The sequence below is a fragment of the Monodon monoceros genome, unplaced genomic scaffold, assembly GCF_005190385.1.
Source record: "Monodon monoceros isolate NGI ecotype Baffin Bay Population unplaced genomic scaffold, NGI_Narwhal_1 Super_Scaffold_5, whole genome shotgun sequence".
Classification (NCBI taxonomy): domain Eukaryota; kingdom Metazoa; phylum Chordata; class Mammalia; order Artiodactyla; family Monodontidae; genus Monodon; species Monodon monoceros.
In genome coordinates, this window is record NW_021703782.1 from 90,435,943 (window position 1) to 90,463,723 (window position 27,781).

The window sequence follows — 27,781 nt, forward strand, 5'->3', positions numbered from 1 at the left end:
CACGCACATATTGTCACCTTATCTTTGATAAAGGAGGCAAGAATATACAATGGAGAAAAGACAGCCTCTTCAATAAGTGATGCTGGGAAAACTGGACAGCTACATGTAAAAGAATGAAATTAGAACACTCCCTAACACCGTACACAGAAATAAACTCAAAATGGATTCAAGACCCAAATGTAGGGCCAGACACTATAAAACTCTTAGAGGAAAACATACGCAGAACACTCTATGACATAAAACACAGCATGATCCTTTTTGATCCACCTCCTAGAGAAATGGAAATAAAAACAAAAATAAACAAATGGGACCTAATGAAACTTAAAAGCTTTTGCACAGCAAAGGAAACCATACACAAGATGAAAGGACAATGCTCAGAATGGGAGAAAATATTTGCAAATGAAGCAACTGACAAAGGATTAATCTCCAAAATTTATAAGCAGGTCATGCAGCTTGATATTCAAAAAAACAAAAAACCGAATCCAAAAATGGGCAGAAGATCTAAACAGACATTTCTCCAAAGAAGATATACAGATTGCCAACAAACACATGAAAGAATACTCAACATCACTAATCATTAGAGAAATGCAAATCAAAACAAAAATGAGGTATCACCTCACACCGGTCAAAATGGCCATCATCAAAAAATCTACAAACAATAAATGCTGGAGAGGGTATGGAGAAAAGGGAAGCCTCTTGCACTGTTGGTGGGAAAGTAAATTGATAGGGCCACTATGGAGAACAGTACGGAGGTTCCTTAAAAAACGAAAAATAGAACTACCATACGACCCAGCAATCCCACTACTGGGCATATACCCTGAGAAAACCATAATTCAAAAAGAGTCATGTACCACAATGTTCACTGCAGCTCTATTTACAATAACCAGCACATGGAAACAGCCTAAGTGTCCGTCGACAGATGAATGGATAAAGAAGATGTGGCACATATATACAATGGAATATTACTCAGCCATAAAAGGAAATGAAATTGAGTTATTTGTAGTGAGGTGGATGGACCTAGAGTCTGTCATACAGAGTGAAGTAAGTCAGAAAGAGAATAACAAATACCGTATGCTAACACATATACATGGAATCTAAAAAAAAAAAAAAAAAAGAGAGAGAATGGACTTGAGGACACGGGGACGAGAAAGGGTATGCTGGGACAAAGTGAGAGAGTGGCATGGACTTATATATACTACCAAATGTAAAATAGATAGCTAGTGGGAAGCAACTGCACAGCACAGGGGGATCAGCTGGGTGCTTTGTGACCACCTAGAGGGGTGGGATAGGGAGGGTGGGAGGGAGATGTAAGAGGGTGGAGATATGGGGATATATGTATACGTGTAGCTGATTCACTTTGTTATAAAGCAGAAAATAACACAGCATTGTAAAGCAATTATACTGCAATAAAGTTTTTTAAAAAAAAAGAATGCACGCATTAAACGGTTTCAATTTTCAAGTAAAACCTCAAGAGAGGAAATAGGTAGTGTCATTTTTTTGGGGAAAAATTATTTAAATCTATTGCTTTGGGACTTCCATGGTGGCACAGTGGTTAAGAATCCACCTGCCAATGCAGGGGACACGGGTTTGATTCCTGGTCCGGGAAGATGCCACATGCCACGGAGCAATTAAGCCCATGCGCCACAACTACTGAGCCTGCGCTCTAGAGCCCACGAGCCACAACTACTGAGCCCACATGCCACAACTACTGAAGTCCGCGTGCCTAGAGCCCGTGCTCCACAACAAGAGAAACCACCGCGATGAGAGGCCACGCAACGCAACAGAGTAGCCCCCGCTCACGGCAACTAGAGAAAGCCCGCGGGCAGCAACAAAGACCCAACGCAGCCAAAAAAAAAAAAAAAAAAAAAATCTATTGCTTCAATTATGTTACAGCAAATACACACAAATAGAAAACGAAGATAAAATTCTACAGCTAGCATATCAAATGCTCTCATTCTCTGTACTGCAGACGTAATCTTTACAAAGTTTAAGTATGAATTTTTTTTACTTTACATATATTCTTCATAACTCTTTTTTTAATTTATTTAATAAAACAATTAAAAACATTTTTTACAATTTTGAAAGGTTACTTTCCATTTATAATTATTACACAATATTGGCTATATTCCCCATGTTGTACAATACATCCTTGAGCCTGTCACAACCAATAGTTTGTACCTCCCACTCCCCCACCCCTATACTGCTTCCCCCGCCACCAGTAGTTTGTTTTCTGTATCAGTGAATCTGCTTCTTTTCTGTCCATAACCCTTTTTAATTACATACTGTTTCATAGACTAGATGTATCATAAATCACTTAGCCACTCTACTAAAAAAAAACATTTACCTTGCTTCCATATTTTGTTAGAAATAATGCTACAATTACTATGCACTTATCCATTTATTTTTCCATGAGGTATTTCATTAGCAAAAATTCCCAAGAATGGGATAATGTGTGAAAGGGAATGAACAGTTTGTTCGTCTTAAGTGTGTTGCAAAATCACCTTTCAAAAGGTACACACAAGAGTCCGTGCTCCCAGCCATATATGTAATTACTAGTTTCATCACACACCAAGTATTTGAGGCATTCCATTCCATTAATATCTTCGAGGTAACTAACATAACATACTCATGTGTGTCAGGATGGGTCTAAAAAGTTTAGTCATGTTAATTCATTTCATTTTCACTAAGGAGGGGGAAACTTTTTACGATCCATGTTTTTACAGATAGGCAAACTAAGATACCAAGAGGTTATTAAGTAAACTGCTGGGAAGTGGAAGAGCTGGTTTTTGAACCAAAGAAATCTGAGCCCAGAACCTGCCTGGTCAACCACTAGGCTATTTAACCTTGTAATAGTTTTTGATTGATGTTTGCCCAAGTGTGAAAAACGTGTATATATTTGTGAGAGAATTTCATCATGCCCCTTATTATAAGGTTCTTTTTTGATGGTTCTGCCCCAGAGAGGGATAATAGTGGGGTATTTCATATGGATTGGGACACCTCAAATGGTCTGAATGGGGAGATTTATCACGATTCATGCTTTTTTTTTTTTACCCCTTGCCAATATGTAAAGTTCAGAAACTAAGAATTACATTGCTAAGATTGAAAATAAATACAGTTGTTTCATCCATCCAGGACACCCCAGGCCTTTTTTTTTAAGACTCTGATGGCTCTATAATCTATTTCAATCTGCCAGTTACCATAGAAACATACCTTCTGGGCTTGCTTGAACATCTGAAATGTGGGTATTGCTTTGATGTGATAAATTTGGGCCAACTCCTGGAAAATGAAAGAAGTAGCATGAAGTCACAGTTTTGGTATCCTCTCTCTGGACCAACAGTGGTACTTGGTGACGTCTCAGGAGGCATGTCTGAGAGCCCAGGGACAGCTGATACATTACAGATTCTCTTGCCAAGAACTTTTCTAATATATCCTCAAAGCTTCCAGGAATGTTACAGTAGAAAAAATGACTGTTTCCAGCATTCCTGAGCTTTCTCATTCAAGAGCTCTAGGAGACGGGTGAGAGATGGGGGCCAAAACAGAATGGACTGAGGGACAAAATGAGCTCTATTTAAAAGCGCTTGTGAAAGATGGCAGAAGGGAGCCAGTGGAATCCAATATGGAAAGAGCATATTGTAAAAAATAAGAACGGGTGAAGGTCTCTTTATAACTCACACTTGAGACATGGGGTGATATAATGTCTTGCATTTTAAGTAAGGCTTGCATATTTCTTTCTTTTAAGCCTTATGCCTCTTCACTGCCCATCTTTGTGAAAGATTTGGAGCCAAGAGACAAGAAAATATGTTAGCATTCCAATTGCTCTAATCCATTACAATCTGATTTCAAATACCACTTTCTGTTTATTTTGTTTGAGTCAAAAGAAAATTAGCCACCCACAGGATCAAAACCTCTCCCCTGCCACCCCCACTACATTATCATTTTCATGACCACAGCAATGACAACAATGAATACATTACTATTAGAAAAGAAAATTGTGCATTTTGTTTCACCTTAAGAGACAAACAGCTGTAATCAAAAAAGAAAATAATAACACATGTTGCTGAGGGTATGGAGACATCAGAACCCTCATACATTGCTGGTGGGAATGTAAAATAGTGCAGCTGTTTCAAAGACAATTTGTCAGTTCTTCAATAAGTTAAATAAAGAGTTACCATATGACCCAACAATTCCACTTCTAGATATATAGCCAAAAGAAATGAAAATGTATACATAAATGTTTATGCCAGTATTAGCCATAATAGCGAAAAGTTGCAAACAACCCGAATGTCTATCGTAGGATGAATGGATTAAAAAAAAGGTAATATATTGTACGGATACATGCTACATCATGGATGAATCCTGCAAGCTTATGTTAAGTGAAAGAAGCCCATCACAAAAGAACACATCTTCTATAATTCCATTTATATGAAATGGCTAGAATAAGCAAATCTAGAGACAATGCAGACTTATGGTTGCTTAGGGTTGAGGTGGTGGATGGAGGGATCGGGGCAGGGAGGTGACTGCTAAAGGGAACAGTGTTTCTTTCTGGAGTTGTGAACACTTTCTAAAATTGACTGTAGTGATAGGTGCACAACTCTGAATATGAAGAAGACAAAGAGATAATAACCCTAGCTGTGTATTCCGAATGTATAGTACACGATTCATCTTAAAGGACAATCACACACTGTCACACTTCAATGAAAGTTGAAGGAAATGGAAAAATGGAACATTTCTTATGTTCTGGGTAGTATGTCATATATTTTGTGCCTTCTACCTTATCATATTCCGTTAATTATTACCTTGTTTTACATACAGAGAAAGTGAAGTTTATAGAGGTTAACTGATAAGAGGTCACAAAACTATTAAAGGGCAGGATGGGTGAATAGTAGATTTTTTAAATTCTAAAGCTCAAATTCAATCCAATGTATGCACAGGCCACTTGTTATTGGTACTTTTCCTCATTGTAAGTGAACAAATGTCAGGAAGAAAAATTTTGTAGACACATTGTGTGTATCAGTAAGCACATTTTGATTGAGGACATTATATTTGCGGGGGGGTGAGGAAGAAAGGCTCTAGGGAGGTAAGGGAAGGATTTCCTGGAATTCCTTGTGGTGTTTAAAAAACCCCACACAAAGCATAAGCTATAGCAAGGGGAAAGCAAGTTATGTTAAAATGTCTGTAATGCATTGAGTTAGGTTTTAGAAATTGAATAATAATCTATTATAGGGGTGAAAATCAGTTTTCACTTTGAGCTCAACTTCAACCAACTGGTATTGTCTGTCTAGAGCAACTCTACTGAGCAGGATTGTGGGGCAGATTCCAGAGCAAGTGGTGAAGAATATTAGGCTTGATTAGTGAATTCTGCCATAGTATGGGAAGGCGGGGGGCAGCAAGAGAGCCACATATTTATTGTCTTTTTAAAAAAAATACAAAATATACAAGAACGTTATGAGGGAGTTTACTACAGTTCATCACACTTAATTTGTTTGTTTGTTTGTTTGTTTTTGCGGTACGCGGGCTTCTCCCTGTTGTGGCCTCTCCTGTTGCGGTGCACAGGGTCCGGACATGCAGGCTCAGCGGCCATGGCTCACGGGCCCAGCCGCTCCGCGGCACGTGGGATCTTCCCGTACCGGGGCACGAACCCGTGCCCCCTGCATCGGCAGGCGGACTCTCAACCACTGCGCCACCAGGGAAGCCCACTCATCACACTTTAAATTGCTTATATAATCACTGAGACAGCACTCTCAATGACATCGCGTTGGGTTTTATATATCTACAAGGAAGGATTTAAGATTCTTACCCGAGCATTGTCCACATCCACATTAGCAAACATGACGTTTCGGTATTGCACAGACATTTCCTTCAAAGTAAAAGAGTAAAAAATTCCTCATTAGCTTAATGTTAATATTAAATCACACACTAGCAATGTCTTTTAGCAAAAACAAAACCGAACAAAAAGGTTGATCAAGAGAGCTAAGCATCATTCTGGCATTGCACTACTGCCTAGAACCTCAAGCACCAAAGTCAAAGTTGGATGCTGCCAAGGTCAAGCAAAGATCAACGGCAGAACCAGAGTCTAAAGTCTGTGTTCTGCTATGTATCAAAACTAGATTTTGCAGAATCCTCTGCCAGCTGTCTTCCTGTTAGGTTCTGCCAGTGGGAAGCATTTGCAAGAAAATGGAAGATGGGAGGAGGGAAAAACAACTCTTCTGCTTCTGTTCCAGATGTTCTGGAAGCATCTTTGACAGCGGTGGTGACAGTGGTGTTGGTAATGGGTATGGGGTAGTGGATGCAGAAGCAGCCTGTAAATGTCAGCTCCTGGGATTTTCTTTTTTCCCAACAGCTATGTTCATTCTTTAAGGGCACTTAATAGCATACTGATTTGTTTGCATTAACATCATATCTCAAGCATTTCCATTGACCTGTTTCAAATGAAACCTCTCTTCAATGGTGGTGTGAAGTGTCCAGAGTTTGGCCAAGTGGAGACAACAACGGACGGAGCTGTCACTGGTGGCTGCTCCCGTGGACAAGCAGGAAGCAGCATGACATGGACTGATTAGGTGGACATTAGGTGCAGAGTTCTATTGTAGGGATTCTCTCCGGTTGTTTGTCCATGGAATGTGCCCCAAGTGGGAGTTCTTTCTTCAGTGGCTCATCAAGATGATGAAATTGGGGGAAAACTCTTGGATAATAAACACGAAGGTCTTTGGTATCTTGGAGTACTTTGCAGATAAAAAAAAGATGCTGATTTTGACTGGCAGCATCTCCACGCCTGGCAGGAAGATGGTGTTGCCCAAGAATTCTGGGGAAATTGACTCGCACTTTTCAAGTTTCAAGATACATGGGTGTTCTCCAGTAGCAGTCAGGCGGGGCAATGGGTTTGACTTATGTGGACATCTGATTTCAGGGTCAGGTTCTATTTAGGAAGTTTTCAGAGTCTCCCAAGTCTGACAGGAAATGGACAGGGTTATAGTAGTTTTGTATTGAGTAGTAGTCGGAAGACATGGTACAGATGGTACAGGTTCCTTGCTAGACTGGGGTTCCCTTGTGAACACTGCCTTCCCTCACTATCCCACTCCATCTACCTAGGACCCTCCTCTGCCCTCAACAAAAATTCTTCCTTCTGCTCTGTTCTTCCTCCCATATAATCTGTTACCATCTGGTCACCTGTTCTGTTTGCTCTTAACTCTGTCTCCTGAATTTGACCTTTCCTTTTTTCTCCCCAAACCACTGCCCTAGTTTTGGTAAACTCATCATTGACATGGTTGTTCACCTTGGGTTACCTGCCTCAGTCTTTCCAACCCATTCTTATACAACACTGCCAAAAGTATTTTCCAAAAACCCACATTTGATCATGGCAAAACCTTTTTAAACGTTCTTCTATTTTGACTCTACAGCAACTCATTAAGTTATAACACAAGGGCCTTCTCCATCTGGGCTCAGCTTCCTTTTCAAGGCTCGTGTGTTGCTACTTCCACTGCATACACTGTAAATTAGCCTCACAGAGTGCTTGCCTTCCCACGATCACACCATGCAATTTCTCAACAAATTTATGACCTCCCCTTTTCCAGAAATGTCCTTTTTGGGGTTCTATGCCAGGTGATCCTCTTAGCCCAGAGTCATCAAACTTTGCCCTATAGACCAAATCCAGATCTCCACATGGTCTCTTAAATAAAGTTTTATTGGAACATGTTTGCCCATTCGTGTATTGCCATTGCCTGCTTTTGTGCTACAAGATCAAAGCTGAGTATATGTGACATAGACCATATAACCTGCAAACCTGAAAATACTGTCTTTAACCTTTACAGAAAAGGTTCCTGACCCCTGCTCTTAATCATCAAGGCCCAGATCAAATGGGACTGTGGAATTTACTCAAGACTTAAAGTTTTAAATCACTTCTTAAAATCCACATTTGCTTATGATTTACTTTTTTTCTTCTTGCCATACATCCTTTAGCAGAGACTCTGGGTTGTCAACTTTTAGTTTTTGTGTGTCTGAAAAGGTCTTTTAAAAAAAAATTAATTAACTAAATTTTATTTATTTATGGCTGTGTTGGGTCTTCGTTGCGGTGCGCTGGCTTCTCATTGTGGTGGCTTCTCTTGTTGCAGAGCACAGGCTCTAGGCACACAGGCTTCAGTAGTTGTGGCACAGGCTCAGTAGTTGTGGCTCACGGGCTCTAGAGCACAGGCTCAGTAGTTGTGGTGCACTGGCTTAGTTGCTCTGCAGCATGTGGGATCTTCCCAGACCAGGGCTCGAACCCCTGTCCCCTGCGTTGGCAGGTGGATTCTTAACCACTGTGCCACCAGGGAAGCCCCTGAAAATGTCTTGAACTCTTCCCCACCTAGAGTAATGGTATAGCCGGCTCACTTCCATTCCACCTTCCTGCAGAGCCTGGAAAAGGGAAAAGGTAAAGTTTCCTTGGATTCCCTTGCAGCTAGAGTTCTGGATGCAAATTGGTTTCACCAGTGAGATGCATGAAGGCAAGACTTGGAAGGCAGAAGTGAGACAGAGCTACTTTCTTTTCATCTTTGGATGTGCTGCTGGAAAGCACGACTGGGGTGTGGGAGGGTAATCGTGCTGGAGGCGGCAGCTATGCTGAGGGATCCAGTGACCCGACATCAGCTTCCGGATTCTGATTCTAACTCCCCGACTGCTGTTTTTCTGTTTGTTTTTTGTTTGTTTGTTTTCTCCCAGTAGTGGCTTCCCATCTCTTCTCACATCTGATATTGGTAAAGTTAGGATCCCCTCAGGTGGGTCTGTTGTGCTTTTGAGTCATTCATGGGGTTCCAGTCTGGAGCCCATTCATCCAGTCTTGTAATGATTTTATGAGCATTTAACTCCTCGTATTAAAATCCTTTTCAGTCTAACTTGGTTTCTGTTTCTACTTTGATCTCCGATAAAGTGCCCTAGAGTAAGAAAAGCGTTTCCTCCAACTCCATTACGTACAATGAGTTTTTAGTAAATGACACATGATGAATACCTTCTCTTGAAAAAGTTCAAACATTACAAGAAAGATAAAGCAAAGCATGAACTTTTCCCATTTTCAATCCTCCCCCAGTTTTCACTCCCTCTCACAGAAAAAAAAAAAAACTTGTTTGATATGCATCTTCTGCTCCCCTTTGTCTACATATAATATATATGTTGATATGTTGATATATACATACACACATATGTATATGTATCTCTGTTTTACATAAATGGGACCATACTGTATAAATTTTCCTGTATTGTTCTCTTTTTACTTAATTCTATTGTTGTCTTGGAGGTAATTCCTTCATTATGTTTGGGTCTACTCGATTCTTTTTATCATCTGAATAGTATTTCACAGTGTGGATACACCCAAATTTAAAAACTGTGTGTGCATTAGTCTGGATCCCAACAGAAAACAGATGGCACATTCAAATTAGGATAACTTGGGGACATTTATCACCAAAGGGCTAACTATAAATAACTGTAAAGTTAGGGATGGGTGTTGAGGAGCTGTGAGAGTCTGGACACAACAGTAGCAGAGCCCTTACCACCTTCAGGGCCCGAAAGTATGAAGGGAGAAAGGGGCTACCAAGCCCGAGATTAAAATGCCTCATTGGCCATTGAAATTTGATCAGCTTTGATTTTGTGGCAGGTGAGGTAGCTATACTCCTGAAGCTAAACTTTGGAGACTCTAAGTTTAACTGTCTGAATAGAGGGGCCTGCCAGATATGAAAATGTTCCCTGTGGATATTCTAAGAATTTTTGGCAGAGAATAGATGTTGAGGTGTCATGTAGCCAATTTCTCTATTTGAATATGTTTCTTTTAAATTAAATATCAAAGGTTGTGATTGTGGTTAGAATGAATTCAGGTAGATTGAAGAGTTTAAGTCAAAAAAGTTGAAATGTTAGAAATCTTGCTGAAAATAAACCAGAGTATTTTCAGTTGTGTAGAGAAATCCAAATTTTATATTTGAAGGAATAGATTTCATAAAATGGACCACAAATGTGAAACATCTGTGCAATAAGGAGAAATGAAAAGAAGATGCCCTGAGTTTCTTTCTGCTGCCATGTTATACACCTCCCTCCCCATCCCTCAATGGTGAAAACTCTTAAATGGGGTAATAGGAAAATTAACTAGATGAAACATTGTATAGACATGAAAATTATAATCTAAAAACTTGATAAAAACATGAACAAATGTGTATATGGAAAAAGATCTGAATATAAGTATACGATTACAACTAAGTGGAATATTTTACTAAGATATTTTATAAAGGAGATCAGATATGAAAGGAACATGTGAGACATAGGATTTGTTCTGATAATAGGGTTGAAGGATTGGGAGCAGTTTATTCTTTTATATTATAGTTAAAAACAAGTATCATGTTCATCTGTAATCTATTCCAACATTTGGAAGTTCTGAATTCTGGAACTTAGGTAAAATGTCATTATTATGAATAATCCATTCCTTTGTACAATTGTACTCTTTCACACCTTTTGATGATCCTTGCAGAATTATCCATAGACAAGTAATATTAATTTTCTGGTGTGTATACTAATCATCTAATTAGATCTCACTATATTATATTCAGGTTAATCAGGATGCTTCAAAAAACTACGATTCTGTGCAAAAGATTTTAAGTTTAATTAGGTCCCATTTGTTTATTTTTGTTTTTATTTCCATTACTTTAGGAGACGGATCTAAAAAGATACTGCTGTGATTTATGTCAAAGAGTGTTCTGCCTATGTTTTCCTCTAGAAGTTTTATAGTATCTGGTCTTACATTTAGGTCTTTAATCCATTTTGAGTTTATTTTTGTATATGGTGCTAATGAATGTTCTAATTTCATTCTTTTACATGTGGCTGTCCAGTTTTCCCAGCACCATTTACTAAAAGGACGGTCTTTTGTCCGTTGTATATTCTTGCCTCCTTTGTCATAGATTAATTGACCATAGGGGCGTAGATTTATTTCTGGGCTTTCTATCTTATTCGATTGATCTACATATGTCTGTTTTTCTGCCAGTACCATACTGCTTTGATTACTATGGCTTTGTTAGTGAAGTCTGAAGTCAGGGAGCCTGATTCCTCCAACTCTGTTTTTCTTTCTCAAGATTGCTATTGGCTAGTTGTGTTTCCATAGAAATTAAAAAAAAAATTTTGTTCTGGTTCTGTGAAAAAAGCCATTAGTAATTTGATGAGGATTGCACTGAATCTATAGATTGCCTTGGGTAGTACAGTCATTTTAAAACAAACTTATGGTTACTAAAGGGGAAAGGGGGGTAGGGATAAATTAGGAGGTTGCTATTAACACATACACACTGCTATACATAAAATAGTTAACAAACAAGGACCTACTGTGTAGCACAGGGAACTACACTCAATATTTTGTAACTTGTAAGGGAAAAGAATCTGAAAAAGAATATCTCTATCCCTATCAATCTATCTATCTATCTGTCCAAATCATTGTGCTGTGTGCCTGAAACTAACACAACATTGTAAATCAACTATACTTAAATAAAATTGAAAAAATTTTAAAATAATAATAAAAAAAGAAGTAGGCACCAAGTGGGGGGGGAAGCTATGATTCCATAATGGCTCATAAAGGCAAAACTTTTAAGATTCATTGGGAAAACTATTTGAGAACTTTAAATTCCTTCTAAAATTGTGAAATAGACACTGATGATACTTACATGAAAAAGAGGATACATTCTTTTGCAAGGACCACACCATTTTGCTGAAAATTCAATTACTACAAGTTTGTTTTCGGCAGATTTCAAAAGTGCTTTTAATTCATCCTGAGACCAGAGCATAAATGAGGAAATGTGCACAATCACTAAATCTCATAATGTCTTTCAGGGAATAAAATGACAGCTTAGTTATGGTGCCCCACCCCAGTGTTCTCCAGGGGATCCAACCTTTCCTAAATGTCCCTGAGGGCATATATATATATATTTTTTTATCTTTCTAAGTATACATAAGTGATGATAAACCCACACAAAAAGGTTAGGATTCTATTTACCAGATGGGTTGGTAATGGTGGTTGGTAATGGTTGGATACCTCTGGGGAGAGACTGAGATTGGATAGTGAGAGATGAGGGGTGGAAGGTGGGGATGAATGGGTGTTCAAGGTGGACACCTATATTTGATTTTTTAAACAAGGATGTAAACATGCATTAACAGAGGAATCTAAAGGAGAGCTAATCTAATAACTTGAATCATTTCTTGTTTTTGTTTGGTTTGGTTTTGGGGGGGTGGGCTGATCATTATTAAAGATATAGTTAAAACCATACATTTAAGGATTAGACATGCTTCTTGCTGAATGTCTTAAGTGAATTTTTTCTACCAACTGTCTGTATCATCTAAGTAAAGTAAGATTTTCCCTCCTGGGACCTCAGATCATGGTATCTATGCTTTATTGCTTTGTGAACAATGTCCTACACTAGTTATTTCATGCACGGCTTGTCTTTCCAACAAGTCCCTACAGAACTCAATCCTGACTCACTTCTGTGCCTCCATGGCCCCTAACTGGCACATGGTAAGTGCTCATAGAGCATTTAGTTGATGAATGAATGATCTGCTAATACATAGTGTTCTGTTCAAGATTTATTTTTCCTTTTCTCACTGGAATTCTACCAAGAGTATCTAATTTACTCTGTGCTTGGTATTCTCTTCCTTAATCTCTACAACCACCCTATGCAGTGGATATTATTATTATCCCAATTTCACAGATGAAAAAACTAACATTTATTAACTTTCTCATGGTCAACCAGCTGGTGAGTGGTGTAGTTGGGATTGCTAACCTAGTAAGCTTGACCCCAGAGTCCATTTCCTTAACCACTATACAAAATCGTCTCCTGAGTTCTTTATAGTAACGGGGCTCACTCTTCCTCTCTCTGGCCCAAATGCCATCATGTGCTTATACCTGGACCACTAATTAATATGGAGGGATGGGATCACTAATTGAGTTAAATCAATCAGGGCCTATCACTGGAAATAGGGATGGGGTTTATTCCATACAGATGGCATATCCTTTATAATAGGGGAGTCTTGACAATTACATTGCCATTTGATTTACTTTCAAGAAGTGAAACGGATGACTCAAAGAAGACATGCTCTTCCTTTACCAATATTCCTCCAAGAGAGGGGTGACTAACTTTTCAAAAAGCCATGCCAAGCCTCCACTTCTCACTAGCTTCTGAAGTTATAAGGTAGATGCCATCCTCAAAAGCATACATGTCTTCACTTCTCAGTAGTTGTTAGGGTGTAAAATGGATTACCTGGTCCAATGAATTTGACTTGGCTAAGTTCTCTGAAGGTAATACTCCCATGGTATGCATAGTGATCCCACATGTACCTATTGAGGCCCATTCTATGCCAGCTACTGGACACGCTGCTAGGATACAGCATTGGACAAAAAACAAAACATTCTACCCACTGCCTTCATGGAGCTTACATTTGGTGGGGAAGCCAATGGTAAGATTAATAAGTAAAATATATAGTAAATTTGTGATCAGTGCTAATAAAGAAAAAAGGAGAATAAAAAAACAGGAGGGAAGGATGGGTGCTGGATTACAATCACAGTCGGGGTGGCCAAGGTCCACCTCGATGTGACATTTGAATAAAGACATAAAGGAGACAGTAGGCCCTCAGAATAGGTCTCTGAGGAGGAGATGGAGAGGGCTTCTCAGAGTGAGACTCCAAGCTACTCTATGAGAGACCCAGAGTGAGACTCCAAGCTACTCTATGAGAGACCCAGAAAACCAAAAAAAGAATAATTACCAAAATCATTAGCAAGTGTGTGCTATTTTTAAAACATTTTTTTATGTCAAAGGTACATGGCAATGCCTTCTTTCAATCTGGTCGCTCTCATATTTGTGATCTTACATACAGGCACATTTGGGGAAAGTGTCAAAAGTCTAATTCTGAGGGTGCTAGTGGAGGGAAGACCCCGTCCCTACATGTCCCCCTTCCCTCCAGCTCCTGGCCCTCCTGTAATGTGGTCACATCAGAATGTCTGGATGCTAAATGCCTGCTCTACCCCTAAATGATGTAGGCTGTTAACCACTCTTTTAGAGGCAATTTTCTTTACATAAAGAATTATCCCTGGCCCATATATGTACTGAGATTTGTTGTGGCAGTACCATTGGACAATGGATGGAAAGTGATTTTATGAAATACCACCTAAACACTTGTTAATGCCCCTGGTCCATTCTATAGGCATGTCTAGGGGTTCTGTTCTCTTTCCTGGGATAAGAGAAATATGTGGACCATTTTACTTCCATAAAATTTTCCAGGTACAACTAAGGTAAAATTGGTGGGATCAGGTACAGGATGGGCTATGTTAGGAGCTGGCCTGGATCCAGCTAGAGTCAGAGCAAGAAATGAGATGGAGGAAGGGATAAAACTCTTTTTGATCAATTTTCCTCTTGGCTACTCTCTAGAGAGTGCCATCCCTCAAGAAACAACATGAAGAACAAGCATTAAAAAATAAAAATCTCCTCTTGCTACAGAGCAATGAAGGAGTACTGGATGGAGGAAATATTCCTTAAAGTTTATCAAATCTGCTCTCAAGATGTCTCTTTTGAAATACTCCTTGAAGCCAAATAAATACTTGCCATGTCTCTAATATTCTGCACCATGATTTACACCTGGGAATTGCTGACAAGACTCTCCTGTTGGTTCAGTTGGCTGACTGTAGCTGTCTCCTATCAACTACAGGATCCTAGCCGGAATATAAGGGTACCTTCTCTATGACATCATTGAACATGACATCTTAGAATCTGGAACTTTGGCAGACATGGAGCTAATTTCATTTTGATGCTATGACTAGTTAGTCAGTGTGTGGTCAGCCAAAAATCAGCCAACTGCTGGCCTTGTGGGCAGAGTCAAAAACGTGTCCGTCTCTTGTTAATCTTCTACTACCTATTTCCATGCACCCCCTCCCTTCCCCAGCCCTGGCAACCACCAACTGAGAAATAAGCAAAGTAATATTAAATAGATGAAAGTTATTTTCATTTAGGATTTTGAAGGGATTAGTTTGCAGTTGAGAAAGATACTAACGCCTAATCCTATAATAATGTTTCTTGTACATTTGGTTTTATGAGTCACAGATTCCCTAAACTTTGTTATTTTTGCTCTAATTATTTAGGAAGTAATGAAGCTTCACTTTCATGGACTGGACCAGGGTTTGGCCAACTTTTTCTGTCAAGAACCAGATAATATTTGGGAGCTTTATGGACCACATGCAGTCTTTGGTTCATATTCTTTGTTTTTAAATCTTTTAAAAAAGTAAACATTTTTAGCTGCTGGGCCTTACAAAGATAGCAGCAGCTTGCCAAACTCTGCACATGATGATTTGTTATTTTTCAGAATTTAATGTCAGAAGAAAACCCAAACATGGCCAGAACCAATGTTCCTCAGACCTTCCTCAGAGCAACAACACCAGCCATCACCACAAAGTAAGAAACTGCAGAATTCTACAATAAAACAAAACCAGCAAAATCATTCTTTCGGTTTTTTCCACTCCATTCAGGCCTCTCAGGAACGAATTAGCTGCCTTTCTTTTTAGTGTGTGTTAGATGAAGAGCTATGAATATTTCTCGTACAGCCTCGGCCAAGTTGTTTTTTGTTGCTTCCCAGCACCCATTTCTTCCACTTTCTACCAAAAATACCCGGATTTTTCTGTGGGTGAATTTATCCCTCCTCCATTTTACAGCAGCTATGTGGTTTGTATGGGATTCATCTAAGTCCAGGGTTCCACCCTGATGATCTTAATCCAACCAACAATTCTATCTTTAGGCCAAGGGTTAATCACGAGAGAACAAGAAAGCAAGAGAAAGCAATTCCTAGCCCTTGTGACAGTTACTGAAATTTCCTCTTTCTTCATCTGGATGTAAACAAGATGCTGGCTGGCAGCTGTTATAAAACACACAGGAACCCAGTTTTTAAGACCAATGTTTCAGAAAGCAGTGAGGTGACAGAGAGGAAACCTGGATTTTTGGTTTGGTCCACTGGATGAAATGTTGCTGGAAGTGCTATCTAAGCCTGACATTTGTTTCCACAGACAGCAAATTCCTTTACAGTTGAAACTGAATTAAGCTGGAATTTCTAATACTTACCTGGTAAACACTCAGGTACAGTATTACAGAAATTTCTCCACTTGGGTCAAACCGCGAGAACTATGACTCAACATTGTCACTGGTGTTTAAAAATCTCTCAAACAAGGCACGCAATAGTAGAACAAAATCTAACTTCAGGATTGAGGAATCTAATTTCTGGCCTGCAATGTGTCCAGACTCAAAATAGTCATTAATGCTCTGAAATAACTATTTACCAACTGGCATTCCAGTCATTTAAGTTCCTTTCTGAGCCTCCCTAACTGCTTAATATTTATCAAGGGAGAAGGTGGAAGGAAAATGAGCTTTAGACTCAGACAAATGTTATTATCCCACTTTACGGTATACGAGAGGCACTAAACTTGGATAAAACAACTTGGTGTCAAACCTGAGTGCTGCTACTGTGAGCTCTTGAGCAAGTTACTGCTTATCTAATCTTCTATTTCCTCATCTGTGAAATGGAGATAGCGCTCACCTCCTAGGGATATAATGATAATTAACAGATATAAAGAAGTCTAGTGAAGTGTGTACAGCTCCTAGCTGAAGCCAGTAAAGGCATGCACCATTCTGGCTTTCCAAGTTTCTACTTCTGAAAGGGTTTTCTTACCTCTTAGCGAACAGAAAGCAAACCGCAACCCAATGTGCTCCCTTCTGAGCTGACAGAGCTCTAAAAAGGAGAAGCAACATAGGTTGTAACCTAATGTCCACAAGCCTCTGATGGCCCACTATGTTGATCATACCATAGGGTTGGCCAACATTGGTAAAATGGAATCTTTTAGGAATCAACAGAGCCTCTTACTTATCTTGCAAAGAGTCCTAAGATCTGGCAATGCTGGGTCTTTCATTTTGTGTCACATGATGACTGTCAGGTGGAGAGCAGTGGCTGCCCCTCTGGAGGGGGCATTGTCCTTTCCAGCTGAGTCCCGTCCCCATCATCTTCCATTGCTTCAAGAACCCAAGGTGGAGTGGCAAGAAGCCCTTTTTCTTGTGGGTGTGCAGCTATTTGTCTTCTACCACGATAATAGATATTTGAAGCATTGCTATTGTCTTGCCACTGTCTGCTGTATTCTTTTTTCTTTGTCCCTGGGGTGCTTTGCTTATTAATATTACTTGCCCGGCTTCTACTGGCATTTGAGTTTGAGACTGCTAATTTTGATGCTTCTACCATCACAGCCAGGAATTTTATTCATGGTTATCCACTGAAGATCCTATCATTGCCTCTCCTTCTTCTTTTCTGTCTTTTTCATTCAAGAAGGCAAGGTAGATGTTGATGCATATTGAACATCTTCCAAGCCCTAGGTTGAGAACCATTGTTTTGAAGTGTGGGCTCCATTCTTGGCATCAATGTCATTTATGTTATTTTGCAAATACCCTGTTAGTTAAGGTGATTGTGTTCACTCTACAGATGAGATAATCGAGGTGCAGCCAGCTTAGATAACTTATCCTAGCCGGAATCAGTTTAGAATTCAAGTCTGGGTCACCTGTCAGATAGGGAGGAACACAGGGTCAGCTGGAATCTGCAGGTCCCTTAGAAAGCTACTTAGTACTGGATGAACTGAATGCAGTGCATTCCTTTTTCTCCTTTGCATCAGAAGCTATCCATCATCTCTACTATTCTTTTCCTTATGGAATATAGATCTTCTTGAACTTCTCTCCACTGCATTTGGAAAGGAGATGGTACAGAATTAACTCTCAGGCACAGCTACTTAACCAACAAACTCCTGCCATGTCCCTGGGTTCCCAGAAGTGGAGCAAGCCTGGGCCAGGATTTCTGCCTTCTGGCACTAGGGCTTGTAGACTTTTCCACAGAATTAGCTGCTAAGCAGCTTGCCCAGCCCACGGGCAGGGAGGGTACAAGCCGATGATCACAGAAGTCTGTTTATATCCAACTGGAATCAAGTGCTATTAAAGTCCAGGAAAAGCGCTATTAAAGTCCAGGAAATGACCAAGTTCATAAAAACAGGCATCTTTTTTATGTTTTGCAGAGAAAGTGCTTAGTTGGTAAGCAGGGCAATTTCTAGTCCTGGATAAAAGCTCCTAGTGAAGTATTTTCTAGAAAAGGGCACTCGAGCCTTTCCTTTTACACTTGACTGCTTTCTTTGTTCCCCTGACACGCACTCACACGTAATTTTCCTAGACTCATTTCTGATCTCATTGTTGGAATCATGAAGCTCCAAAACAGTCTGGGTGGAGTCTCTTTTTGAGAAGTCAGGGTTGCATTAAAAAAAAAAAAATTATTCAGGGGTGGAATCCGGAGAGTGGGTCGGGAATTTGAAATCTTGAAGACATTGGCAAGAAAAAAACAGAGAATGGGAAGAAAAGTAAAGAGAGAAAGGGAGAAAACAAAGCGGGAGAGAGGACGAGCAAAAGAGGCCAAGTGAAAACAATTTTTAAAAGAATAACTAAAAAATAAGAATAAAGAGATAAATCATTCACACACATGACTTGTAATCCACCTCAGAACTTACAGAGACACGCCAAAATGTGAAGGACCATAGAAGCAGCTAGAGAACTACTTAGTACAAAACGCAGATCATTATTAGTCTTATCCTAAAGAAAAAAAGCCAGTTTATTCTCTCTTACCAAAGACTCCGGTGGGTGATATCTTCCTCTTCATGTCAGTTTAGGCTTTAGTTGAGTGGTGAGAGGGGGAAGTTCGAGGATTCGTATGAGAGGAAGAAGGGGCTGTTCTGAAGTGCTCTGGAACCGAGGTCTAGAATTACAGCCACTATGAGGTGTTACTACTTAGTATGCTCACAGACTAACAGTATCAGCATCACCTGCGAATTTGTTAAAAGACAAAAATGAAAGAAGCTACAGGAACTACAACAACAGCAAAGAATAAGAAATGAAAGAAGGAGGCCGAGGAGGGAATTGTATACAGAGAGAATAAAGGATTTATAAGGAAGACTTTCATTATGTGGATGAGAAGTATGAGTTCCCTTTAGAAGACCTTGTTATTCAAGGTCATAGATAGTGGAATCACCTGGGGGCTTGAGAGAAAAGCAGAATTTCAGGCTTTATCCCAGAATTTCAGGCTCTATCCCAGATGCACTGAATAAGAATCTGTATTACAAGATTCCCCAGGTGATTCTTACGCATACTGGTGTTTGAGAAGTGCTGCTCTAGAGAGTTTCTATCAGGGAGCTGCCTGTGGAACAGAGGACTGGGAGCTTCAGCTTCAGCCTTGCCTGGGAATTGTGAGAAACGCAAATTCTCAGGCCCCATCCTGGACCTACTGAATCAGAATCTCTGAGGGCGGGGCCCAGATGTGCGCGTTTAAGCTAGCCCTCCAGATGATTCTGCTGGGCGTTCACGTTACAGAACCGCGAGGCAAGAAGTTTTTTGCTAACAACCGGATTGATTTATGTCGGATTGATTTATGTCAGTCTGGTGTATCACGCCTTCAACACCATAATGATGCAGGAGCATCAATCAAAATGCCGTGTGGTGCGGCCAAAACCAAAAAACCCAAAACCAACGCACACCCTGAGTGACTTGGGCACTGATCAGTCCAAATGGACAGCAGCTGTACATCATCAGCTCAGCTGGGTGCCTGGCCAGGTATTAACCCTTTCAGTTGCTAGATTGGGGGAGATCCAGGGTGTCCAAGGGGTACAACTGGGACAGCCTCAATGAGGTGGGACGTGAGGGCAGAGGCTACTTAGCCATTATACATTCCCATAATTTAACAGCTGGTTCAACTGGCCATACCTGCATGTATTGGCTGAAGGTCAGCCTTGTGATATTGATGAAAAACGCAAAAACTGCTCTTCCCAGACATCAAGGGCAACTGCAACATTCAGAAGTGAGTCATTTACCAGGAAAAATGCTTATTCAAAATAAACAAGCACATTTGCTTGGCATTTCAGCATTGAGATGAGAATATAACCTCCAGTGATCCCTTTACTAGTAGGAAGCAAAACTGCTAGGTCCCTGGGTCGACGGCTAGTCTATGGGACAGAGCAGGAAGGAGCTCTATTATTTGAAAGGCACTTGGCACTGGCTCAAGGTTATGGGGGAGGAGTCACAATGGCGTGTAGTATGAATAGTACACAGCTCAGATAGTGGGGAGAAAAAGAAAGGCAAGAGGCCAAGGACTCACAGAAAGACCAAAACAGAAAAGGGCCATCCTCAAGCATCACCCAATCCCTACAACGCGCCTTCAGGGAAGTGAATGAAACTGTATGTATCAAAAGCTGTGCCAAGGGCAAAGTGTTTACAAAAGGTAAATTATCTAGTATTATGGCAATTATAACCATCATGGGGCAATTTCTGCCAGCCTGGGGCAAACTCATGCCTCTGGCTTTTGTGGGCTGTGGCTGCAGTGCACGGCTGTGAGATACGTATGCACTGTGGTAATAGTAAGGAAAAGTACGTACATCGTTACCCCAAACTTCTTAGATTCGGATCCTAAAAGTCCTTGGATTTTCCTTCAGGCATGGAAAGAGCTGGAACACAGGCTGAGGTCAGGGAAATGCCTGTCACTTGGAGTGAGGGAGATGTTACATGTGAGTCAGTTTAGAGAACGATCTGCTTGAATCAGCAAACATTCTGTAAACACAGAAAAAGGACCTCAGCGTGCCCTCTGATAAACTGAGGCTCAGAGAAGCACCAAGGAGAATTGACTAAAGCCGCGTCATTGCTTCTTTCCTACTGAAAGGTCCCTTTGTTTTCTTTATATTAGAAAACACTTGAGTCTTCATTTACTTCTCTCATGGCCACAGGTGGCTTACAGTCCCCCAAAAGCCTCCAAGTCTTCTTGTAAAAAATCTATAGTTAATTGTGTCTTCCTGATTGCTTTTATTATAAAAACATTTCAAAATACTGAGAACAGGAACGTAGAAAAATAATTAACTGAGATACTATTTCCAAGACTGTATTATCACCACTGTTTATATTTTGATGTTATACACACACAGATGTAACTTAGTTTAAGCAAATCACCATTTTATTACTACATGATTTTGCATTTTGCTCCCTCCCTTAATGTTATGCCAGGGGCATTTTCCCATTATCTAATGAACTCAGACCCACTTGATTTGTAATTGTTGCATACCATTCTATCATTTGGGTGCATTGTGTTTTAACTGGCTTTTTTCTCATGCTCTTTACAAACTTAGTCACAAAACAACATCACAGAAAACTGTGATGCGTGTCTCTCCAATAAGTAATTGTGGAAACTCTTATTTTCTGAGAGTAACTTCCTAGGAATTTACTATTTTTAGTGATCTTGATGCAAACTTCCTTCTTGAGTGCTTGCGCCAATTTACAGACACCAGCACATCCTTGAACTTGCTCACCTTGCCATACCATCACCAGTGTTAGCATTGATTTTTATGACTTTAATTATTCTTTGTTAAATTGATAGGAAAGCTGTTATATTATTATAGTTTTAATTTGTATTTCCTTGATTACTAATATGGTTGAACATATTTCTATTTTTTATAAAATTACTTAGTATTTAATTTTTTACTAGGAGGCCTGATTTTTTTTTTTTTTTTTGCGATATGCGGGCCTCTCACTGTTGTGGCCTCTCCCGTCACGGAGCACAGGCTCCGGACACGCAGGCCCAGCGGCCATGGCTCACGGGCCCAGCCGCTCCGCGGCATGTGGGATCCTCCCGGACCGGGGCACAAACCCACGTCCCCTGCATCGGCAGGCGGACTCTCAACCACTGCGCCGCCAGGGAAGCCCAGGAGGTCTGATTTTCAATTTGTGAGAGTCTCTTTATATTTTAAGTTTTTTGGTAATTAATAGTTTTTTAGGCACAGAAATTAATTTTTTAGTCAAATCTGTTGATCATGTATTTTGTCATTTTTCCATTGATTGCATACTTGAAAAGATCCTCTCCTTTTATGGTTATTAGTGTATAGTCATATTTTTCCTAATAACAAAAAGTAACTTTACTTTTTAAACCTTTTCTGTAATGATCAAAACACATTATAAAAACCTAGGACAATCAAAATACAGAAAGGATAAAGGATGTACCCCCCCCAACAAATAAAATATTACATATATTCCTCCCCCATTTTATCCATGAACATTTTACTCTTTAATATTTTCACTATTTATTTTGTTGTTGAGGGAAGAGATGAGGATATACATACATTTTCCTCGATTCAGTTTATGGGGCATCAATCTACCTCTGTTGCTTTGTGATGTTTCCTATACAACCTGTTGAGATAATATCTGACATGGCAATGTTTAAGCATTTCTGTTTTTCACCCAGTGATTTGTGTTTTTATTCTTGCACCAGACCCACTTTTGTTTATTACACATTTAATTAAAATATAAAAGCTAATATTACCTGTCCACTGGAAACTTTTCTTAGGTATGAAAAAAGCGGGGGGGGGCAGAGATAGATTAGGAATTTGGGATTAACAGATGCATACTACTATATATGAAATAGATAAAGGACTTACTGTATAGAACAGGGAACTATATTCAATATCTTATAATAACCTATAATGGAAAAGAATCTGAAAAAGAATATATATATATATACATACATATATACACATATATATCAATGAATCACTTTGCTGTTCACTTGAAACTAACACAACATTGTAAATCAACTATACTTCAATAAGAAAAAGAAAAAAAAAGTCTGGAAAAAAATCATTGCTGTTAAGTTATATAAAAAACAGCTCCTTAAAAAACTAAAAATAGAGCTACCATATGACCCAGCAATCCCACTCCTGGGCATATATCCAGAGAAAACCATAATTTGAAAGGATACATCCATCCCAATGTTCACTGCAGCACTATTTACCACAGCCAAGACATGGAAGCAACCTAAGTGTCCATCAACAGAGGAATGGATAAAGAAGATGTGGTACATATATATATGACGGAATATTACTCAGCCATAAAAAGAATGAAATAATGCCATCTGTAGCAACATGGATGGATCTAGAGATTATCATACTCTTTTTTTTAAGACTTTTAAAAAATAAATTTATAAATTTACTTTTGGCTGCATTGGGTCTTCGTTGCTGCACGTGGGCTTTCTCTAGTTGCAGTGAGTGGGTGCTACTCTTTGTTATAGTGTGCAGGCTTCTCATTCGGTGGCTTCTCTTGCTGCAGAGCATGGGCTCCAGGCACGTGGTCTTCAGTAGTTGTGGCACGCGGGCTCAGTACTTGTGGCTCACGGGCTCTAGAGCGCAGGCTCAGTAGTTGTGGTGCATGGGCTTTGTTGCTCCATGGCATGTGGGATCTTTCCAGACCAGGGGTTGAACCCGTGTCCCCTGCACTGGCAGGCGGATTCTTAACCACTGTGCCCCCAGGGAAGTCCAAGATTATCATACTTAGTGAAGTTACCCAGACAGAGAAAGAGAATATCATACTGTTATGGAGTACAAGCTCACTCTGCCTGCTGCACGACAGGCCAATAAACTGGAGACGAGGTGTCGAGCAAGGAATATGACTGTATTTGGAAAGCCAGCAGACTGAGAAGAAGGCACACTAAAGTCTCAAAATAACCATCTTATCGGGGTTTGGATGCCAGTTTCTTTTATAGCACAGAGATGGGGAGGAGATGAGGAAGTGAAGTAAAAAGGCCGTAAGTTTGGCAAATATCACCTGGAATGGCCAGCCTCGGGGAGGGGATGGGTTAATTTCTTCTTTCTTGTAGCCATCCACAGGTGGACAGGGTCTGGATGTTTCCCTGAACAAAGGCACTCTGGTTTAACATTCAGGCAGAGGGGCAGGGTTCCCCAAAGTAGGCCATTATGTATAGACAGTATCCTCTGAGTGAACAAAAGCAGTGGAAAGCAAACGTTAAAGTAAAAGAAACAGGTCTAACATGTAGTCAGATTTGGCTCTTCCCTGTTACAATATGATATCACTTATATGTGACCTATAAACCAAAAATGATATAAATGAACTCATATACAAAAGAGAAATAGACCCACAAACATAACAAATTTTGGTTACCAAAGGGGAAAGGGGTGGGGGAGAGATAAATTAGGAGTTCGGGATTAACATAAACACACTACTATATATAAAACAGATAACAGAGAACCTCAGACCTCAGGGAATATTAATCAGAGTGAGCCCTCCTGGAGGTCCTAATCTCAGCACCAAGACCCAGCTCTATCCAACTGCTTGCAAGCTCCAGTGCTGGACGTCAAAGGCCAACAACCAGTAAGACAGGAATACAGCCCAACCCATCAAAAAAAAAAAAAAAAACAAACAAAACAAAACAAAACAAAAATGTTATAGACAAAGAAGCAAGGTACAAACCTAACAGACCAAAATAAATGGAGATGAAATAGGCAACCTAACTGAAAAAGAATTCAGAGTAATGAGAGTAAAGATGACCCAAAATCTCGAAAAAAGAATGGAGAAAACCCAAGAAACATTTAACAAGGATCTAGAAGAACTAAAGAGCAAACAAACAGTGATGAACAACACAATAACTGAAATTAAAAATACTACAGAAGGAATCAATAACAGAATAACTGAGGCAGAAGAATGAAGTGAGCTGGAAGATAAAATGGTAGAAATAACTGCTAGGGAGCAGAATAAAAAAAAAGAATGAAAAGAATTGAGGACAGTCTCAGAGACCTCTGGGACAACATTAAATGCACCAACATTTGAATTATAGGGGTCCCAGAAGAAGAAGAGAAAAAGAAAGGGATTGAGAAAATATTTGAAGAGATTATAGTTGAAAACTTCCCTAATATGGGAAAGGAAATAGTTAATCAAGTCCAGGAAGCACAGAGTCACATACAGGATAAATCCAAGGAGAAGCACACCAAGACACATATTAATCAAACTATCAAAAATTAACTACAAAGAAAAAATATTAAAAGCAGCAAGGGAAAAACAACAAATAACATACAAGGGAATCCCCATAAAGTTAACAGCTGATCTTTCAGCAGAAACTCTGCAAGCCAGAAGGGAGTGGCAGGACATATTTAAAGTGATGAAGGAGAAAAACCTACAACCAAGATTACTCTACCCAGCAAGGATCTCATTCAGATTTGGTGGAGAAATTAACACCTTTACAGACAAGCAAAAGCTAAGAGAATTCAGCACCACCAAACCAGCTTTACAACAAATGCTAAAGGAACTTCTCTAGGCAGGAAACAGAAGAGAAGGAAAAGACCTACAATAACGACATAAATCACAGCAGGATCCTTTTTGACCCACCTCCTAGAGAAATGGAAATAAAAACAAAAATAAACAAATGGGACCTAATGAAACTTCAAAGCTTTTGCACAGCAAAGGAAACCATAAACAAGACCAAAAGACAACCCTCAGAATGGGAGAAAATATTTGCAAATGAAGCAACTGACAAAGGATTAATCTCCAAAATTTATAAGCAGCTCATGCAGCTCAATAACAAAAAAACAAACAACCCAATCCACAAATGGGCGGAAGACCTAAATAGACATTTCTCCAAAGAAGATATACAGATTGCCAACAAACACATGAAAGAATGCTCAACATCATTAATCATTAGAGAAATGCAAATCAAAACTACCATGAGGTATCACCTCACACCAGTCAAAATGGCCATCATCAAAATATCTACAAACGATAAATGCTGGAGCGGGTGTGGACAAAAGGGAACCCTCTTGCAGTGTTGGTGAGAGTGTAAACTGATAGAGCCACTATGGAGAACAGTATGGAGGTTTCTTAAAAACCAAAAATAGAACCACCATATGACCAAGCAATCTGACTACTGGGCATATACCCTGAGAAAACCATAATTCAAAAAGAATCATGTACCACAATGTTCATTGCAGCACTATTTACAATGGCCAGGTCATGGAAGCAACCTAAGTGTCCATCGACCGATGAATGGATAAAGAAGATGTGGCACATATATACAATGGAATATTACTCAGCCATAAAAAGAAACGAAATTGAGTTATTTGTAGTGAGGTGGATGGACCTAGAGTCTGTCATACAGAGTGAAATAAGTCAGAAAGAGAAAAACAAATACCGTATGCTAACACATATATATGGAATCTAAAAAAAAAAAAAAAAAAGTTTCTGATGAACCTAGGGCCAGGACAGGAATAAAGATGCAGACATAGAGAATGGACTTGAGGACACAGGGAGGGGGAAGAGTAAGCTGGGATGAAGTGAGAGAGTGGGATGGACATATATACACTACCAAATGTAAAATAGATAGCTAGTGGGAAGCAGCCGCATAGCACAGGGAGATCAGCTTGGTGCTTTGTGACCACCTAGAGGGTGGGATAGGGAGGGTGGGAGGGAGATGCAAGAGGGAGGGGATATGGGATATATGTATACGTATAGCTGATTCACTTTGTTATACAGCAGAAACTAACAGAACATTGTAAAGCAATTATACTCCAATAAAGATGTCAAAAAAAAATGAAAGAGTAAATGGAAACAAAAAAAGATAACCAACAAGTGTATAGCACAGGGAACTATACTCAATATCTTATAATAACCTATAATGGAAAAGAATGTGAAAAAAAATATAACTGAATCACTTTGTTGTATACCTGAAAGTAACACAATATTGTAAATCAATTTTACTTCAATTAAAAAAAAAAGCAAAAAAAAATAGCCTCTGCACATGGAGGACAATAGAGTGTTAATATATGACATGTGGAAATGTGAGTTGTATGAAAGTTGAATGTTGAACATTGAACCCCCCCCTATGTAGAGCAGGTTGGAGATGAGGTGTAAGAAAACTAAGATTGGATAAGTAGACTGTGGTCAGATTATGGAGGGACTTTAAAGAGAGGAGTTTGAGGTCAATAAGCAACTTAGAAGAAACATTAAGGGCTCTTGAGCAGCGACAGTGATGGGGGAAAGACATGCTTTAGGATGGATTGGTAACAAACGCTGTACGGGCTAGTGGCAGACACTGATTCAGAGAAGCATGTTGGGAACTGCAGAAATTCATCCATGATAGAATGAGGAGTTTTACAAGAGTGGCAACAGAGCAGAAGGCAACAGTTTCTCCATATGTAAAATCGACAAGATGGCACTGGCTCAATAGATATTTGTCATTTCTATATACTCTAGGTCTATAAGGGACAAGAAAGAGTAAGAGAATGCTACCGTTGTGAGCCTTATACCAAAAGAAATAGTAATACCACTGATCAAAATGGGAACATTTTCTCGTACTGTGTGGACTGCAGGATAACCTTTTTCCACTCAACTCACCATAACTAACCCCCAAGAGACTCTGTCCTCATCATTTTTCTCTACGATAACTCCCAAGGGGAATCCAAGCATTGTTGCTGTTGTTTTCGGTCCATCAATCCTTGGATGGGGAGTCCAGTTGTGACTATCGTTCACACGCTCTGACTTACAGGTGGTCTTAGCTTCCTTCCACTCTCCCCAAGTTCCGTGCAGGACAAACTCTAATAGGGGCTCTTCACATGGGAGGTCCCTAAGATCAGTTTATGTAAAAGGAGGAAAAGGGTCAAACCTCCCTTTCCCTTCATCTAGGTCTCAGAGAAGAGCGCTCCAGCGTGATTCAGCCCATCTCATCAGAGTATAAGGTGACTTTGGCTAATTTTGGTTCTCTGTTTGAACATCACGAAACCAACAGGAACCCATGTTTTCATGCCTGTAACTCTGAACCTCTTGCATTGCTTAGCTTATGTTCCTCATCTTTCTCCTTGAATTTATCCCTAAAAAGCCTTCAGATCACCTTAGTAGAAAAGTCCCTGCTTTTGCCTTCCAGAACCATTCTG

The 27,781-nt window shown here is 39.7% G+C and overlaps 1 protein-coding gene across 4 annotated transcripts in view; it reads right to left on the reverse strand.

Moving 5' to 3' along the window:
• Positions 1–21,558, reverse strand: part of TXNDC8 (thioredoxin domain containing 8) — an 80,693-nt gene extending 59,135 nt beyond the window's left edge. For 2 of the 4 annotated variants that reach the window (XR_003790850.1, XR_003790849.1), the window contains exons 1-5: positions 20,465–21,558; positions 19,797–19,875; positions 18,666–18,862; positions 5,798–5,857; positions 3,211–3,276 (exon numbers count right to left, since the gene is read on the reverse strand). Coding sequence is in view for 1 of the 4 variants with exons in the window: in XM_029203410.1 (XP_029059243.1) it covers positions 3,211–3,276; positions 5,798–5,857; positions 11,658–11,762; positions 14,583–14,606 (255 nt within the window). In the remaining 3 variants the exon portion in view is untranslated. Of the gene's footprint in view, positions 1–3,210; positions 3,277–5,797; positions 5,858–11,657; positions 11,763–14,582; positions 14,673–18,665; positions 18,975–19,796; positions 19,876–20,464 lie in introns of those variants that run through there. The other 2 variants (XM_029203410.1, XR_003790848.1) reach the window with 2 other exon arrangements.
• Between the last annotated feature and the right edge of the window lie 6,223 nt (positions 21,559–27,781).